Here is a 16,053-nt window from a genome sequence, read left to right as displayed (position 1 = left end):
TCCATCCATCCATTGTTCTCTTTCAAAGGAATATCATGCCCTTATCCAAATCCTTCCTTCCTTCCTTCCTTCCTTCCTTCCTTCCTTCCTTCCTTCCTTCCTTCCTTCCTTCCTTCCTTCCTTCCTTCCTTCCTTCCTTCCTTCCTTCCTTCCTTCCTTCCTTCCTTCCTTCCTTTTTGCAGATATTATATTTAAAGCCCGAGCACTGTAAAGAAAGTTACCATAAATGATAATGGACTTTAATATTAATTTCTTTTTAATTGGGCAGACATGTACTGAAAATTAGGGAAATTGAGGATGGAAACTGTGTTGGAAACCAGATTTCTTTCTTTATTTGAAATGAATAGCTGCTGATATCCAGTAGGTCACAATGACACATTTTTATTTCTGTCTGCTAGTTTTCTCATTTCGTCCTTTGCTGCTGCTGCTGCTCCCTTTATCTTTCCGTCTTCACTCCTGTTCATCATTCTGGCGTTCCCCTCAGCAGGAATACTTCATGTGGCTCTCAGAAAACACAGATGAAAGTACCACTGCTGACATTTTCAGTTCCACAGTGGGAGGAAGTTTTAACTGAAGCTATAAATTAGCTTAATGTGGTGCCCCGCCCGCACACAGTACATAATCAGTCAGCTGTAGATTGGTGAGTGTTTTATGCTCGTGAAGTTTCTCATAAGCTTAAGAAATAGACCCCTTCTTTCAGACTATGACATTGTCAAAATTAGAAAAGAAAACAGTGAATGGTTGACTCATCACCCGTTATATGGTATCTACTCATTGACATTATTCCTGCTGGGCAGACTGCTTTTTATGGGGATTGGGGCATAATTATGATTTATTAATAACAAAAAAACTTACAGAACATGGAACACAGCAGAGTCACATGCAGGATAACAGAGAAATTCATAATAATGGGAACTGTAGTGACAGTAAGTTTCAGCAAAGAGCAATCACCACCAGTGGACTTAAATACTGAAAGAAGGGAGCAAGATGACATTGGAGGTCAGTGTGTTAATCAAGGATGATGTGGAGCAGCTGAGGCAGAAGATAAGTAGGGAGACTGAAAGAGAGAGACTATCTAACACAAATAACCTGAATTTAGAGTGAAGGAAAAACTTACCCAATGGGGAAAGACAAATACTGACCTAAGGGAATAAACTATAATACATAGAGAACAGAACACAAGCAATAAGAACAAAACTAAAACTAAAGGAATGAACTAAGTATGGCAAGACCATAAAGAACATAATAAACCATAGGGAAATGATGAATATCAAAACCCAAACTCTTGTAGAGTATAACACAGGAGTTTCTTTTGTGCAAACTTGTCATTTAGTCTTTTTAACTGTACATAAATCAGCAATCTCATACTGTTTACATTTTTCCATATTTCATAAATTTTAATGAAAATTTTTTCCTGTCATGTGGTTCCATATACATAGGTGATGATCCTTTCTCAGTGTGACACATTATCACCTTAACATTCTGAAACCTTTTTTTGTCCACACAGCAGAATTTTGTGTTTTTCTCTTTTTCTGTTAATATTGCAGCCAAAAATGTTTTCTTGTAGAACAATAACTTTTACCAGGTTGGGGTTACTGGTTAGCATATGACAAGTTTCCCTTTCTAAGCAGGTCTAATATACGTCTTGTGCTTTAGTTAACAGGCTCATCATACACCATTTCAGTTACATTTCAGAGACTCTTTTCCTTGCAAAGAAATTTCTTCTTTAAAAGAAAGATAAAACAGAGAATTTCTCAATGAGGAACATGGTAGCAGTTTTCTTTTCTTTGAATATGCATTTTTATTCACATTTTATTACCACAACAAAGCTCCTTCACACTGTAAAAGTACCATTAGCAATTTGTTGTAACAGTTCTGTGAATATAATTTTATTTAGCAATGTTTTGGAATCTTAGCTCCTAGATTTAAATGTTGTTTTATCAAAATTCTCCACATATTAGACATATGAACCTGTAAAAATGGATGTATGACCAGATGTGCAGTCAGATTAGACAGAGACAGACAAATTAACAAAGGAAGGAATGGACAGAGCAAATTAACAAAGGAAGGAATGGACAGAGCAAATAAGATGGAGGAATGAAAGATGGTTTGATGAATGGTGGACTGACAAACAGGATAGATGGAGGGAAGGATAAACAGACAAATGAGTGAAAGAATGAATAGTTGATAGACAAAGAAAATGGATGATTGGTCGGACAGGACAGAAAAAGAAAAACAGATGAACGGGTGGATAAACAACCAAATGAATGAAGCAATAGATGAACAGGTGGATTGATGATGAAAAAACAGACGAGTAGTTGGATAGTTGGACTAATCAGTCCATATGAGCAGCCATATGGACTGATTAAAAAACGAATGAATGTATGGAGAAAATAATTACAAAGGTGAGAAAATGGATGGAATGCTTATGGATGTGTTGATGAACAAGTAGGCTGACTGGTGAAAAAATATATTCAGTTATGGTGGCTATAAATGTAGCTTAGCACCACTAGCATACGTGTGAGTGAATAGGTGAACGATTGAATGTATTGTGAAACATTTTTGGGGTCCTAGAGGACTTGATAAAGCGATATACCAGAACAGGCCATTTACCATAGATAGACATGGGCTGGTATTAGATTCTGACAAAATAACCTTAGGCAAAAATATCACAGTTTTACTGTATCACGGTATTATGAATACCACTCCAAATGTGTTATTTTGTAATGTAAAGTAAAAACTATAAAAGAAAGTTGTTTATTCTTAAACAGTATATAAAAGATGTAACAGTGCAGTTAAGCTATATGGATAAAATAACAGAAGCATGTTTGGAAATCTGGAACAATAACAAAGTTTACAACTGATAGGACTACTGCGTTTCCACTGCTGCTAATCAGGGTATGCTGCATGATGATAGTCGTCTTTTTATCAGAGTAATGTGTCATGTTAGGAGTTTTTATAGTGTTTTAGATACTGGAGTGACGTTTGATGTTAAAAAGATTACATATAAAGTGTTACACACAAACAGAACAAAACAAATCATAATGCCTGGCGCTAAAGGTAGCTTCTTCATGTCAAGACAGGATTTACTTTATTTTGAACTTTTAGAAACTATTGATCAAAGGCACTCCCGTAGATTCGCTATAATGTTTAGTCCGTTGCCTCTTCTGGTTGCCGCAATCATGTTCTGCACGTAATCTTCTTCCTCCAAGCCGTTGTCATCCATCTTCTTACGGTAGCCGAAGTATCCTTTTATACGACCATCATAGATCCATAGCTGCGGAAGGGGTCATGATGATACGGTTGCACACAACCTGAGGGATTCACCTCCACTTTCTCTCTGATGAGACATAAAAAAACTGTCATACCACAGGAATGGTATGAGAGATTTTTTTTTTTTGTGGTTTTGAAACCATGAGATTTTCATATTGCAGTATACCGTGAAACCAGTAACTGGTCCATGTCTAATCATACATGGAGGAATGGACGGATTGAGCTTTTAAAAAATAGAGGAGGAAATAAAGTCTAGAAATGCAAAGATTTTTGCCTACTCTAATTTCTGTTTCCATGCTTGTACGGTTCTGTAAAATATTGTTATCAAAATCAATATCTTTACAAACTCTGTGGGAAAACCTTGAGAACTATTAAATGTAATTTTCAAAAGTCACTGGATTACATATAGCCAGATTTCTGTTTAAAATTATTGCAAAAGGATACTCTTATAGAGATAGCATTAACACATTAAGTTGCTACCACAGAACGGATGTGTGAAAACATGTGTGCAAACATGTGTGAAAAGTGCCTAATTAGCTTTGTAGGGTAGACATGTAGTAATTTATGCAGACGATACACTGCTTTACCTACAGGCATAGACCTTACTAAAGTCACTCAGTGTCCACAGGAAATCCACCAAGATAGATACCAGGTTAAATTATGTGTTTACAAATATAGCACAACATTTTGACCATGCACATGTGCAGGGGGTAACCATTACCACTTCCACAGGTCAACTGTTAGGGTGTGGTATATATTAGACAGTAAATTAAAATTTTGTTCATGGATTTGATGTATTAGAGGAAAATTATCATTGCTTCACAACTAGGTCAGAGGTTCTCCAAAACTGTAGCTCATGTTCCTTGTCTACATTACTATCTATCAAAAGTGGTGTGAATGAGAAACAATGGTGAATTGTCAGCAGGGTAATGATCGACTAAAGCTAAATGACGCACATGAAGACGGCTGACACGCGTAGTCTAATCCAAAAGGCAAGTCATTGTAGCTCAAATTTCCAAAAATGTTAATGCTGATTCTGAATGCTTGTTGTTAGACCATGCCTTATATTTATATATCAGCATATGCATTGCAGATTGCTGCCTATCGAACTGCATAGACCAATAACAGTGCTCATACTGACCCCCTGTCCACTACTGAAAAGCCCACAATGGTACATTGGCATCAGAACTTGTCCAAAGGGCAAAGAAAAGAATTTGATGGATCACATTTTTTCACATGGCACCAGATCATATAACTGGAAGAACTAAATCAGGCAGAGGTTGTGTGATATTATGGATAATGTACTGCTAGAAAAACTTAAGTTCTGCTATCCATGTGGATGTGGACCCATGCCGGTTTGACACTTACTACCTACCTAAGTATTGTTGCAGACCATGTACACCCTGTAATGGAAATTGCACCTATGCTGATGTCTGTGGTTGTTTCAGCAGAATCAAAATCTGCCACAAAATCAAAACCATCCAGGAATCGTTTGAGGAGTGCAACGATAAGTTAGAGATTTTGACTTTGCCTCCAATTCCTCCAGATTTAAATCCAGTAGAGCAGCTGTGAGATGTGCTTGAAAAAACAAGCCACACCTCGCAGCACACAGGACTAGCTCAGTACAACCTCAGGAGTCTATTTAAATGTTTTGGCAGGTCAACGCACTATTAGGCAGGTGGTCATAATCTTATACCCAGTACATTTGTTTTTCTCTTCTATTTTCCCTTTGACCTCTGCAAAAATATACAAGTAACTGTCTGAGACACTGTTTTTAAATTAACGCAGTTCCGTTTAGAATAATTTAGCTAAACTCTTCCCTCGCACTAACTTACCTCTCTTACCTTCTGTTCACAGATTTTCAGAAGAGCCGACAAAGATGGTGAGTAAAATTATAAAGTCTTGTGATTTGTTTCATTCAGCATCAAAACTAAACACACTTGGCAATATGTTGGGTTATAGTGATTTTCTATCCATTCTCCATCTGTTTTCTATTGTGAATGTTGCTAGCACAGTTTCATAAACCTTTTCAAGAAAAAAGTCGGTAAATGAAAACAAAAATGTGGTTCATTCATACTGTATAAATGCAAACATTTATAAAATGTTTAACAATTGAAGAGGGCTTACCAGCAACACTATCAATTAATACAGTTGTAAAGATCTTGCAGATAATTAACGTCTCTCAACGGTGTATTGAACTTTTTTGCATTTTGTTTTGTTGCAACCACAGACTTAAATGTATTTTATTAGTTTCACCTCTAAATGAAATCCAGTGCAGACCAAATGCCTTCAAAATTAACCTAATTTGTAAAGAATGTCCAGACTTGTTTAATTTAAAGTTTGAATACAGCTATAAAAACAGCACCATGAAGACCAAGGAACACAGAAGACAGGTACAGGGAAAAGCTGTGCAGAAGTTTAAAGCAGTATTAGGCTATAAAACAATACCCTAAGCTTTGATCATCCCACAGAGCTCTGTTGGAAAAGGGTTGCATGGCTGCAAACCTGAAAAGACGTCGTTGTTTACCTAAACTGACAGCCCGAGCAAGAGGAACATTATCGCAGCCAAGAGCCCTAGAGTTACTTTGGAGGAGCTGCAGAGATCCAAAGGGATCAGTCGACAGACTGAAAATTGTAAGTCAGACTCAGATTAAGAAGCTGGTGCATGAAATAAATAAGTGAGAACACACAGGTAGATCATCAGAGTTTAGTCCTCTGCTTTAGACACATTTCAGGTTGTGGAGATGTGACCGATCTGAGCGTCTCTTTCTTTCTCTGGCTCCACACAATTTAATTAAAATTATGCTCTAATTTTATTTTCATAACCTTTGTTATGATGGTTGTGTTATTGTAAGTGCAACTGCATTTTCCTTTTCCTTTTTTTTTTTTTTGTTATGTGTGTTCTGGTCATTTGAGCATGACGAAACATGCTGCCTTTAATATGACTATAAAAAGGCTTTTTTTTTTTTTTTTTTTTTTAAATTGGGGGTGCATCCACTCGATTGGAACACAGAAAGGGGTGCGCAGCTAAAAAAGTTTGGGAACCCCTGATGTACAAGATGGTCTGGTCATATGAAACTAAAATGTATTTGTACTACGTGCAAAACACTATGTGAGGTGAAACACTAAAACCCTGAAAACAATATCTCCATCCAGATAAACTGTAATGGCAGCATGTAATGGGAGGCTTCTCTTTAGCAGGGCAGAGAAGCTGGTCCGAGTGGATAGGAAGATGGATGGAGGTAAAAAAAAGGGCAATTTTGGAAGAAAACCCTTTAAAGGCTGCAAACGTCTTGTAACCAGGGGTGAAGCTGCCCCCCCCCCCCCCCCCCCCCTCACAGACAGGCAACAAACCCTAAGCACACAGCCAGAGCTACAATGAAATGGTTTAAATTGAGGCAAAGTAATGTGTTAGAATGGCTTCCACCTAAATCTGATTAGAATTGAAGACTTGAAACTTTCTGTTTGTAGATTCTCTCCATCCAGTTTGACTGAACTTTAGCTATTTTCAAACGAGAATAAAGGCAAAATCTTTATCTCTGGATGTTTAAAGCTGGAAGAGACAAACCCCCAGAAGCCTTGAAGCTGCAATAGCAGTGAAAGGTGGTGTTACAAAGTGTTGCCTCAAGGGGGCTGAGTGTATATACATCTCTCTGTTGAGTCTTTTTTGTGTAAAATACTTTTAAAAACTTTCATTTTTGTTCAACTTTAACTGTAATTATAAAATGGACTGAAATTTGTAATTGAACATACATTGAACCTTTAATCAGGCTGTTTTTTTTGTAATCTTTTAAAGATTTCTTAATAACTGTTCCAGCTTTATGAAACTAAAAGTTTCTCTTTAGACTTTGGCTGCTTTTCACTTGTTTTTAAAATCAGTTCCTGACCATTTTGACAGATTAGTTATATGTGTTAAACCAATTAACTCTGAATTATTCAGGCACTGCAAGGCTCCTTAACTCAAGGGATAAACAAAACACAACAGTCACTTCAAACCACTTTATAAACTGGATGAAATACACAACTTTATAATTTTATCGAGTTTAAAAGGTGAAAAATAATAAAGTTACATTGTCTTGACTGTCATTTTAGTTCCAACAAGGTCATTCCCAAAGAGCTATTAACTGAAAACCTGTAGAACAATACATTTATCTGGTTTTTGCTGGATTATTTTCCTTTCTCCTGAAGACTGGACTTGCAGAAACTGTTTATGAAAGATGTTTTTCAGACCAAACAGTTCTTGTTTCCTCATTAGTCTACTGCACAAAATGCAACACATGATCATTAGAAACGCTGCATTGAAAATGGTTTAAAAAAAAACGTTAACCTATAATATTAAACAACTTCTTAAGAGCAATAGAATGCATGCCTTTATTGATCCAGAAAAGAGAGAGGGGATGGGTTTTGTTTCAGTTCTGCTGTAGGATTTGTGGTCAGTAGAAAGCTGTTGAACCCTGTCTGCTGGCGGAGCTGTTGCGGCACCCTCCAATCATTTATCTTTGTGTCCTGGGACACTGAAATGTTTTTAGTGGGTATTTTTTTAAGAGTTTTGCCAGCAAGCAGCTTGTTTATATCCTCTGGCATCTGCTATTTTCTTTTCGTTTCTAGCCCGTTCTGTTTTCATCCCATTCTCAGCCGCTCTTTCTCGCATCTCTCTTCACTATGTGCCGATCTGTCAGAGAAAAGATCGGACTAATGAGAATACGTCACAAAGAGCTTTTCACCGCAGCCAGATGGTCGTTTGCTCTTTGAATGCATGTTTGTTTTAGCATGTGTGGACGGGATTCTTTCTTTTTTTGCAGCTTAGGGTTCCAACATTTATCTCTTTATATTGTATCTGTGCCCAACCAAGAGGGCTTAATTGGTCGTAGTCGACTGTCTGAGCGGAAGCACGCTGCTGAAGATCAGCAAACAGAAATTATGTTCCCCCCCCCGTCATCCTTGCTGTGGATGACGTTCCCATCTCGCTCGGGGTTTGATGCGATTGCGCCTCTACAGCAACCAGCTGACAACAGTTTAAGGGCCCGCACCTAATTACTAACTTCTCTGAAACAGAACGTTAGCTGGGACACATTTTCATTCCTGCTGATCAAAATTTCTGAGAGCACAGGCCTCTTGTTCAAGCATCTACTTCACAAGCGAGCTGTCGGATTGCGTGAGACTTTTTGATAGCAGCCTCTCGGGGTGTTTCAGCAGCTCAGTTCTAGGTTTTAAAAAAAAAATGTCTTTAAAAAAAGCACATAAATGAGTTTGGTGGGGATTGCTGCAGCATCCGTTAGCAAAAGAGTGTTGGTGAGAAACGATGATGGTTATTATGGAGAAAAGCTGTTATTTGATGTATAGTCTGCAGGCTGGAGGGGGGGGGGGGAATCAGTGAACATGAGCCGAGAGGAAGCTATTTTTACCCTTGTGCTCTTCTCTCCTGGGAGAGGACCCGGGAACTGTTTTAATGAGAGAGTGTGAGCGAAGGGAGATGCTACCAGGGAGAGGGGAGATTGTTAAAAAGAAAAGAGGGTCGCAGGGGTGAGATGCGGAGGTTAGTAAGAGAGGAGGAGCAGAACGGAGCTGAAGATGAGCGTGGGAGTAAGAGCTTGTATCATATGTCGGGGTGAGAATTTAGGTGCACTTGGCCAATGTCTAGCTTTACGTTCGTACTGCGCTTGTCAGGGATGCAGAAACTGCAGACCGAGGAGCAGGTGTGTGTTCATGTCGATCGCCAATACAAGCAGTAAATGTGACGTGGTATTAGACGCTCTACTGATGTTCGAGATGTAGACTTCTGCATACACTTGTGATACAGCGGATGCCTGGCACACATATTTATGCAGCTAGTAGAGTTTTTACGTAACCAGCGAGTCTTTGAAATAGTTGCGTCATTTTACAGCCCTTTAGTTCACTGTAGGAACAGGCAGTTCAAGAGCTGAAAATCCAGCAGGTTTTCTGTTCTCATGGACACCATTGTGACATTAAGGTATAGCTACATTCTGCATCTGCTTTAATTTAAAAACATTGTGTCTAGAATGACATTTCTATCTGCAAGTTGATGCTTGTTAAATTATTTATGAGAGCACTGGCCTATCTCAGGCTATTGCTGTATGTAAGATTGTGTTTTTTTTTTCATAATAAATACACCCCTAACATTTATTGCCAAATAAATGAGACATTTATGTATTTTTTATACTTTCCTACTTTAGGTTGGGGGCTTTAGTTCACCTTTATCTACTAATAATGCTAAGTTTAAAACAACTCGTATTTTAAAGGTATACTATGCAACCGGGGTTGATTTTCCAGCGAGGCTCCCCCCAGAGGACGAAAGTAAAAGTGCACTGTCGTAAAGATGCTCAGCTGTTCTGGTTTCTCCGTCAAGCCAGACGCGGTTGTTTTGAGCTTAGCAGACAGGCGAACGCAACGAAAAGTCGAAAAAAACGGCAGTACAAACAAAGACTAACACAGTGAAAGTATGAACATGCACACAGAGAGAGAGAAACCATTCCAATGTTACTTACAATCGCACCAGCAGAAACGCAAGGTCCGCGTCAGCCTTGCAGCCTTCTTTTTCTTTTAGCTCTCGCCATTCAGAAAAAGCTTGCCCGATGTTCACCCGTGTATGACTCCTCTCTCTGTCCAGAGCCCTTTTCCTCTTTCTTGCCTGCTCCGACATGGGCTTTCGCTGTTTTCTCGCTGGTTCCGCCATGATAACTGCACAAATATCGCCACTGCGCTAGCAACGAGCACACCTTTCACTGGGGGCGTGTAGCAGTTCTCGCCGTAAAGCAAGACCGACACTCGGGATGCACCAGACTTCTGAGCCTGTGGGTGCGGGCCGAGGGCTCCTGCAATTGCAAGTGCGGTATTTCCCCCACAGACCACCAGGGTGGCCGAGAAAACCTTAGTTCGACCTGAAATGACTCATTTATTCATCCAAAACGGTATGGAACATATTAATTAACTGAAAAATGTTGCATAGTACGCCTTTAACAAACAGAAAGACCCACTACAGTGAGCAGAATGGTATGGGAGCTGAACATACATAGATCACTATTTAACGGCAACAAAAAGCAGCATTATGGAGTCACAAAGTATCCATAACAATCATTGGATCCAATTAAATGCAAGGCAGTTGTTTTGGAGCAACATCAGGAAAAACACCTTCTCTGTCTAACCATCACAAGCATAAACACTAATGGATTTAGCTGAACTCCGATGAGACTTTAAACTCAAGCTGTGTGCTTCGGTCAGACAGGTCCCTCTGCTCTACCCTCACGCTGACGTGCTAATGACGCTGCTCTACTCAGACCTACTGCTCCAGACTGCATCTTCACAGCTAAAAGGGCATTTTGTGTGTCGGCTGATCCGACTTTAAGGCAAAAAAAAAAAAAAAAACACTGCGGACTGAAACCAGAAAGTGGGTTACATTATAAATGAAAGCAGGTTGCCTTAATGGAAAGAGGAGAACATAAGAAAACAGTGGCTGCAACTGGGTCAGGAGAGCAACACAAGAAATTGTGAGTGATGCAAATAAGTTTTGACGGAAAGCTTTCATTCGTTTTCATTAATTATTCTCTGTTATGAAACTGCATTAATAATTAAACCCAGTTTTAGTAGTTTATCAGTCTGTGCGGTGTGTTTATCATATTTCCCCCCCCTATTTTTTATGTCCAGCTTCAAGGCAAGCAGAAAAGTGCTAATGTCGTAGTGATGCCACGCATATTTGCTTTACAATGTTTATCTTACTTCCTAAGACTGGAAAATAATTTCTGAGGAAAGGTATGAGTTTTAGATTCAATATTCACATTTAGATTAATTGAACTTTAGGTTTAACCCTAAGATTTATGCAAAGTGTATACATTTAGATAAAAAGTCTGATTTAGGTGGATATGTAATATTTATATTATTTAAAATTCAAGATATATTGAATTTTTACATTTTATGATATTTTAAATGCAACTAAGTTAGGAGTACATCTTTTTTTAATCAGTTTAATCATAAATGTTAGAAAAGTATCCTACATGTGAGAAAGGTTAAATCTGGTGCCCCACGTGGCCTCTGCTTATTTCAAAGAAAAAGCCAAAAATGAAGATGTCACCCTACCGTAAAATGATGGATGCATGAGGCACATCCTACTTTAGAGGTTTTATTACGTGTTCAGCACCTTCCTAAATGTCACTTAACTTCGTCTGAAAATCTGGAAATTAAAATGCTAATCAGCACATCAAAAATACTTGTCTAAATGTTTGAGAAAGGGCACCAATAAGAATCTAATTGCAGGAAATGACAGATTAAATGTCAGTTATGCTGTGGCGTCTGCTTCATTTTATGGAGAACATCTTCTGAAACTTTCTTTTTAGCAACATTTCTCCCTTTAAGTGAGTGCGTGATCAAGGGAGCATTTAGTGATTAATTCATGCAGCAATGTACTAATCCATAATGTTCGCAAAGCGACTGATATATGGCTTTTTGGAAGCGGATTTGCCTCTTAACACACCCTAAAAACTATTTGCACACTTGGTCAGTGCACTCAACTGATTTCATTTGTGTATTAAAAAGGTGAGGAAATATTGTCTGTTGTGTCTGACTTGATTGAAATGTAAATTTCTAACCCAAGTTTGGTATTTAGACATTAAATGTTAAAAGTCTAAAAGGAGTTGATGAGGAGTTAACCCTATTTAATAATGTTACAAAATCAAAATGTATTGTTCTTGTTTAGCTTTCCCGTTCTGGAAGGTCCCCCTGGCTGCTGTAAAATAAATAAAAAGTCCACCTAAGTTTGTGCTCTAAACTTATTTAATCAAACTGAAGCTAAAGCTTGAAAATGATGATGGGAAGTTCCTGTTGTCTCTCTTGGCTGCTCAGCTGAGGACAGCCTGATGAGACAATCAATGAAAACACCTGTGCAGGTGACCCACCTGGTCTGCAACTCTCCCATGACACGTGTTGGAATTATTTACAACTTATTTGGGTAAGTTTATTAATTTTTTTTTAAGTTTCTTTCCTCTTGTTTGTGATTCTCAGCCATCTGCTAATTATCGCCTCAGTGTTTGACGTAAAAACGGGAGACGTGCGGGTTTAGGGAGGCCTGTTTGTCCCTGCTTGTCGACACACAGAATTACAACGTGACAGCTTGCAGCAAACATGCAGCTGCTCTCGCTCAGCTGTAGTCACACAGTTACATTAATAAAACTGACCGTCTTCCTTTGGCTTGTGTTCCTCTCAGCTTTGAGTTTCTTATTTGTCTGGTTAATTGTGGATTGTCTGTTTAATGCATTGCTGCTTGTTGCAGCAGCCTAATTGAATTGTTAGACGAGATTTTTAGTGGGGCATCTCTCTCTTTAAATATTTGAATCAGGATTTAAGATCACTTATAGATCTATGGTGCAGCTGCTACACACATAAAATCATTTTTAACCTGTCAGCCTCTTTATTGCTCCAGATATGAGAGTTTCTGTGCTCAGACTGCAATTTCTAGGCAGGATTTGCAGACAGCCAAGTCATAAAAAGTCACAGATCTCGTTGTCATGTTGAATTTGAAAGTTAAAGTCAGTCTCAACTTTTTTTTGCCGTTTTGTGGGGTCTGTGTGACGTGCTGAGATAATCTCAGACCCCGTCTGCATGGAGACATTAGGTGTAGCCATGAAGGTATTTTGTGGTTTAGGCTGTGAGTCCACATGAATGCAGGTTTTTTGGGAGACTGTAATGATCAATGTTAAAACCGGGTCCCAGAATGGGTGCATTTAATGAGGCCAGAGCTGCATCTTTTCTGAAATGAGTCGTAGCTTCGCCTTTCTGTGTAACCCGCATGCGCCTCGCTCTCACAGATAGCATCAAAGATGGCACCGTCCAGTTTTGCGGCTTTATTATGGCTGTTAGCATAGACATTATATACGTAGACGCTTCGTTGGGCGGGTTCTGCCTATACTGCGGATGAGTCAGAGCGTCCGCCATGTTGAATGTGGCAAATCTGCTGTTAGACTCAGACACTTAAACGGTATAAGAGGAACTTTAATTCTAAGAATATACTTTATATTCATAGTATTTTTATTTTTGTAATATTAGAAGTTTATTTTCGTACCCCTTTGGCTTTATTCTCCTGACTTTATTCTCATAAAGAATAAAAATTATTATTATAATCTATCCTGGCCATTACTCAAGGACTAAAATAGTTCTGCAAACTGTGACTATTCTAGAAATGTTCCCCATTAATTCTCATAATATGGCGTTTTTCTTATATTACCACTTTTGTCCTTTTTTTTTTTTTTTTACTTTATTCTCCTATGACTTTTTTCTCATATTAGTAATTTTATCTATTTAATACTCCCCCACAAAGTCTGTTGGTAATCTGTGACTATAACAGATCTTAAAAGGTTCACATAGTTTTATGAAATAATGAAGACCACAGTGTTTAGATTGAACCAATTGATTGTTATATTCATAACACATCTATATATGCACATCTATATCTAAAAACACCCATCAAAAGCTCTGTTCTGCTAATCTCTATCAATTTATATATATATTATAGATTTTTTTTAATTTTTTTTTTTAACAAGTGTGTATGTGTATGTGTGTGTGTGTGTGTGTGTGTATATATATATATATATATATATATATATATATATATATATACAGAGCTCTCTAGGGGACATGGGGATTTTTTTTTTTTTGCATTACCTCACAATACTTTTGCGTTACCTCGCAAAAACTTTTGCGTTCCCTCGAGGTACGGCTGATTTATTTGTTGTGGTCTCTTCTCATTCACACACAAAAATAAACCGTGAGAGCCGACGTGAGTTTTTTGTGTTTGTTGAAACACAGCTTTTTTAATAATCTTACTGATAAAGGGGAGGTTTGAGATGGGCCTGTAGTTCTGGAGTACAAGTTTGTCTAAATTGTTCTTTTTCAGCAGTGGTTTGATAATTGCTGTTTTTAGGGACTGGGGGAAAACACCTGACAGAAGGGACGTGTTTATTATCCGAGTCAAATCAGACGCTATGACAGACAAAACTTTCTTAAAGAAAGTTGTGGGGTGAACATCAAGGCAGCAGGAGGAGGAACTTAGCTGCTGAATGATCTGCTCTAAGCTTTTGTAGTTTGGCTGAATTGGGACAATTCAGATGCAGCACAACAGCCTTTTCTGTTGCTCTGCATCTTCCCTCGTTGACGCATATTTTTTCTTAATTGTTTAAGAAAACGTATCATGTTCGTCTCTGTATAGTCCAACCATACTGTCTCAGTGTTTAGACGATCATTATCAATCCTCAGATCTGTTTAGCAATGTTCTGCTCTTGCATTTGTTAATTCTCTTTGAATGAAATCTTCAAAAGTTAGAAACTACCTTTTGGGATTCAGATTTAGCAGATGTGCTGTAAATAACTTGACTTTACTTGTTGGTGCAGCTTTCGTTTGTAAAATAGACTTTGGTCACATTTATGTCTGTATTGTGTGTGGAGGGCATGTAACTGTAAAATGTGATCTTGGCTTCACATTAAAAAGAAAAAAAGAAAATCACTTCATAAAGGAATAAATTGTCATTAGATTAATTTTGAGGCTTTAATCCCAACATAAATCTAGGAAATGTTATTTTGTAGTGACTTTCTTGCAATGTTTACAGTACAATAATCAAGGGAAAACTATAGGTGTTGAACAGGATCAGTGAAATGACCAAATTAAAGTTATTTACTGAGTAGCAAGTCATGTTTACCTCAACAGGTCTCCCTCTTTATCAGAAAGAGACTCAGAGTTGATGTCTTTGATTTGATGTTAGCGATAATAAACACAACCTGCAGGTATTTTCTCAGCAAAGCTGGAGATGCTGGGATTTGTGATGCTCCTGTGGTTTAGAAAAACAAAAACAATATCAAACTCTTAATAACCTCAGGAGTCAATATTTCCACTGTTGATCCTGCCTATATTTTCTTAACAGGAGACATTTAAAGTAGCTCAGATAAGTGCGCCAGCTCACAGAATGTGGGTGTGACTGGAGGCGCAACCATAACCTTCAAACAGACAGAAATAGTCGCAGAGGTGGCGAGCCTCAAACAGCAGAAGCTGCTGTGATGCAACAGTCTCTGCAGTATTTGAAGGATGAAGAGTGTAAATACACCAAGTGGAGGGAAGCTGAGGACAAGCGTTATGAGGGAAGAGCAGGAAAAAGTGAGAAAATCCAGGCGGACCGGTGCCAGAGCTGCGAAGGTGCAGGCGGAGCAGACTGCTGATGGGTTTCAAGAGTTTTGTTTATCCAACAGAAGCAAACAGTATAACAAGGCTTGATGGATAAGGTCTGCAAACATTTCCCCAGAGCTGGACATAAAGTGTCAATAATTGATTCGCTCTTTGAATTTGTTGTCAAAAATAGGTTTTCCAAAATGCTAAAAGCAATCATTTGAAAAGAAGCTGTCTTTGCAGCTATCAGGATGTAATTAACAAGCTTGCGAGGCTGTGTGTGAGCTTCCCCGACAGACGGACTTGGTATCAGCCAGCTGGTTCCTCAATTTGTCAGTTCATCTGCTTCTCATGACCCTCACAATTTGGACTAATGGCCCAAGAATAGTGCTGACTGAGTTTTAAGGCCCGGCTGTTTGGGAGTCGCAGCAATTGGGACGTGACACCCTCTGATAACTTTACTGCCTTTTCTTACTTTGGAGATGTATAAACAAGAACATAGTAACGTAATCTCTTTCAGCAATTAAGGTGAAACTCATCACATGCATCTTGTAAAATATGAATATTGCGAAAAAGTAAAAAGAAAATTCTGCACTTATTTCAGGAAGTCCAAGTCCAGAA

At 38.4% G+C, this 16,053-nt stretch overlaps 1 protein-coding gene across 2 annotated transcripts in view; it reads left to right on the top strand.

The window, feature by feature from the left end:
• The window catches only part of necab2 (N-terminal EF-hand calcium binding protein 2), a 181,081-nt gene that overhangs the window by 3,076 nt on the left and 161,952 nt on the right, over positions 1 to 16,053 (top strand). For both annotated transcript variants that reach the window (XM_036152095.1, XM_036152091.1), the window contains exon 2: positions 5,131 to 5,155. In XM_036152095.1, coding sequence (XP_036007988.1) covers positions 5,131 to 5,155 — 25 coding nt within the window. The remainder of the gene's footprint in view (positions 1 to 5,130; positions 5,156 to 16,053) is intronic.

The sequence above is a fragment of the Fundulus heteroclitus genome, chromosome 2 (assembly GCF_011125445.2).
Source record: "Fundulus heteroclitus isolate FHET01 chromosome 2, MU-UCD_Fhet_4.1, whole genome shotgun sequence".
Taxonomy (NCBI): Eukaryota; Metazoa; Chordata; class Actinopteri; order Cyprinodontiformes; family Fundulidae; genus Fundulus; species Fundulus heteroclitus.
Note: the sequence above shows the minus strand (reverse complement) of the source record. Positions and strands in the feature narration are given on the sequence as shown.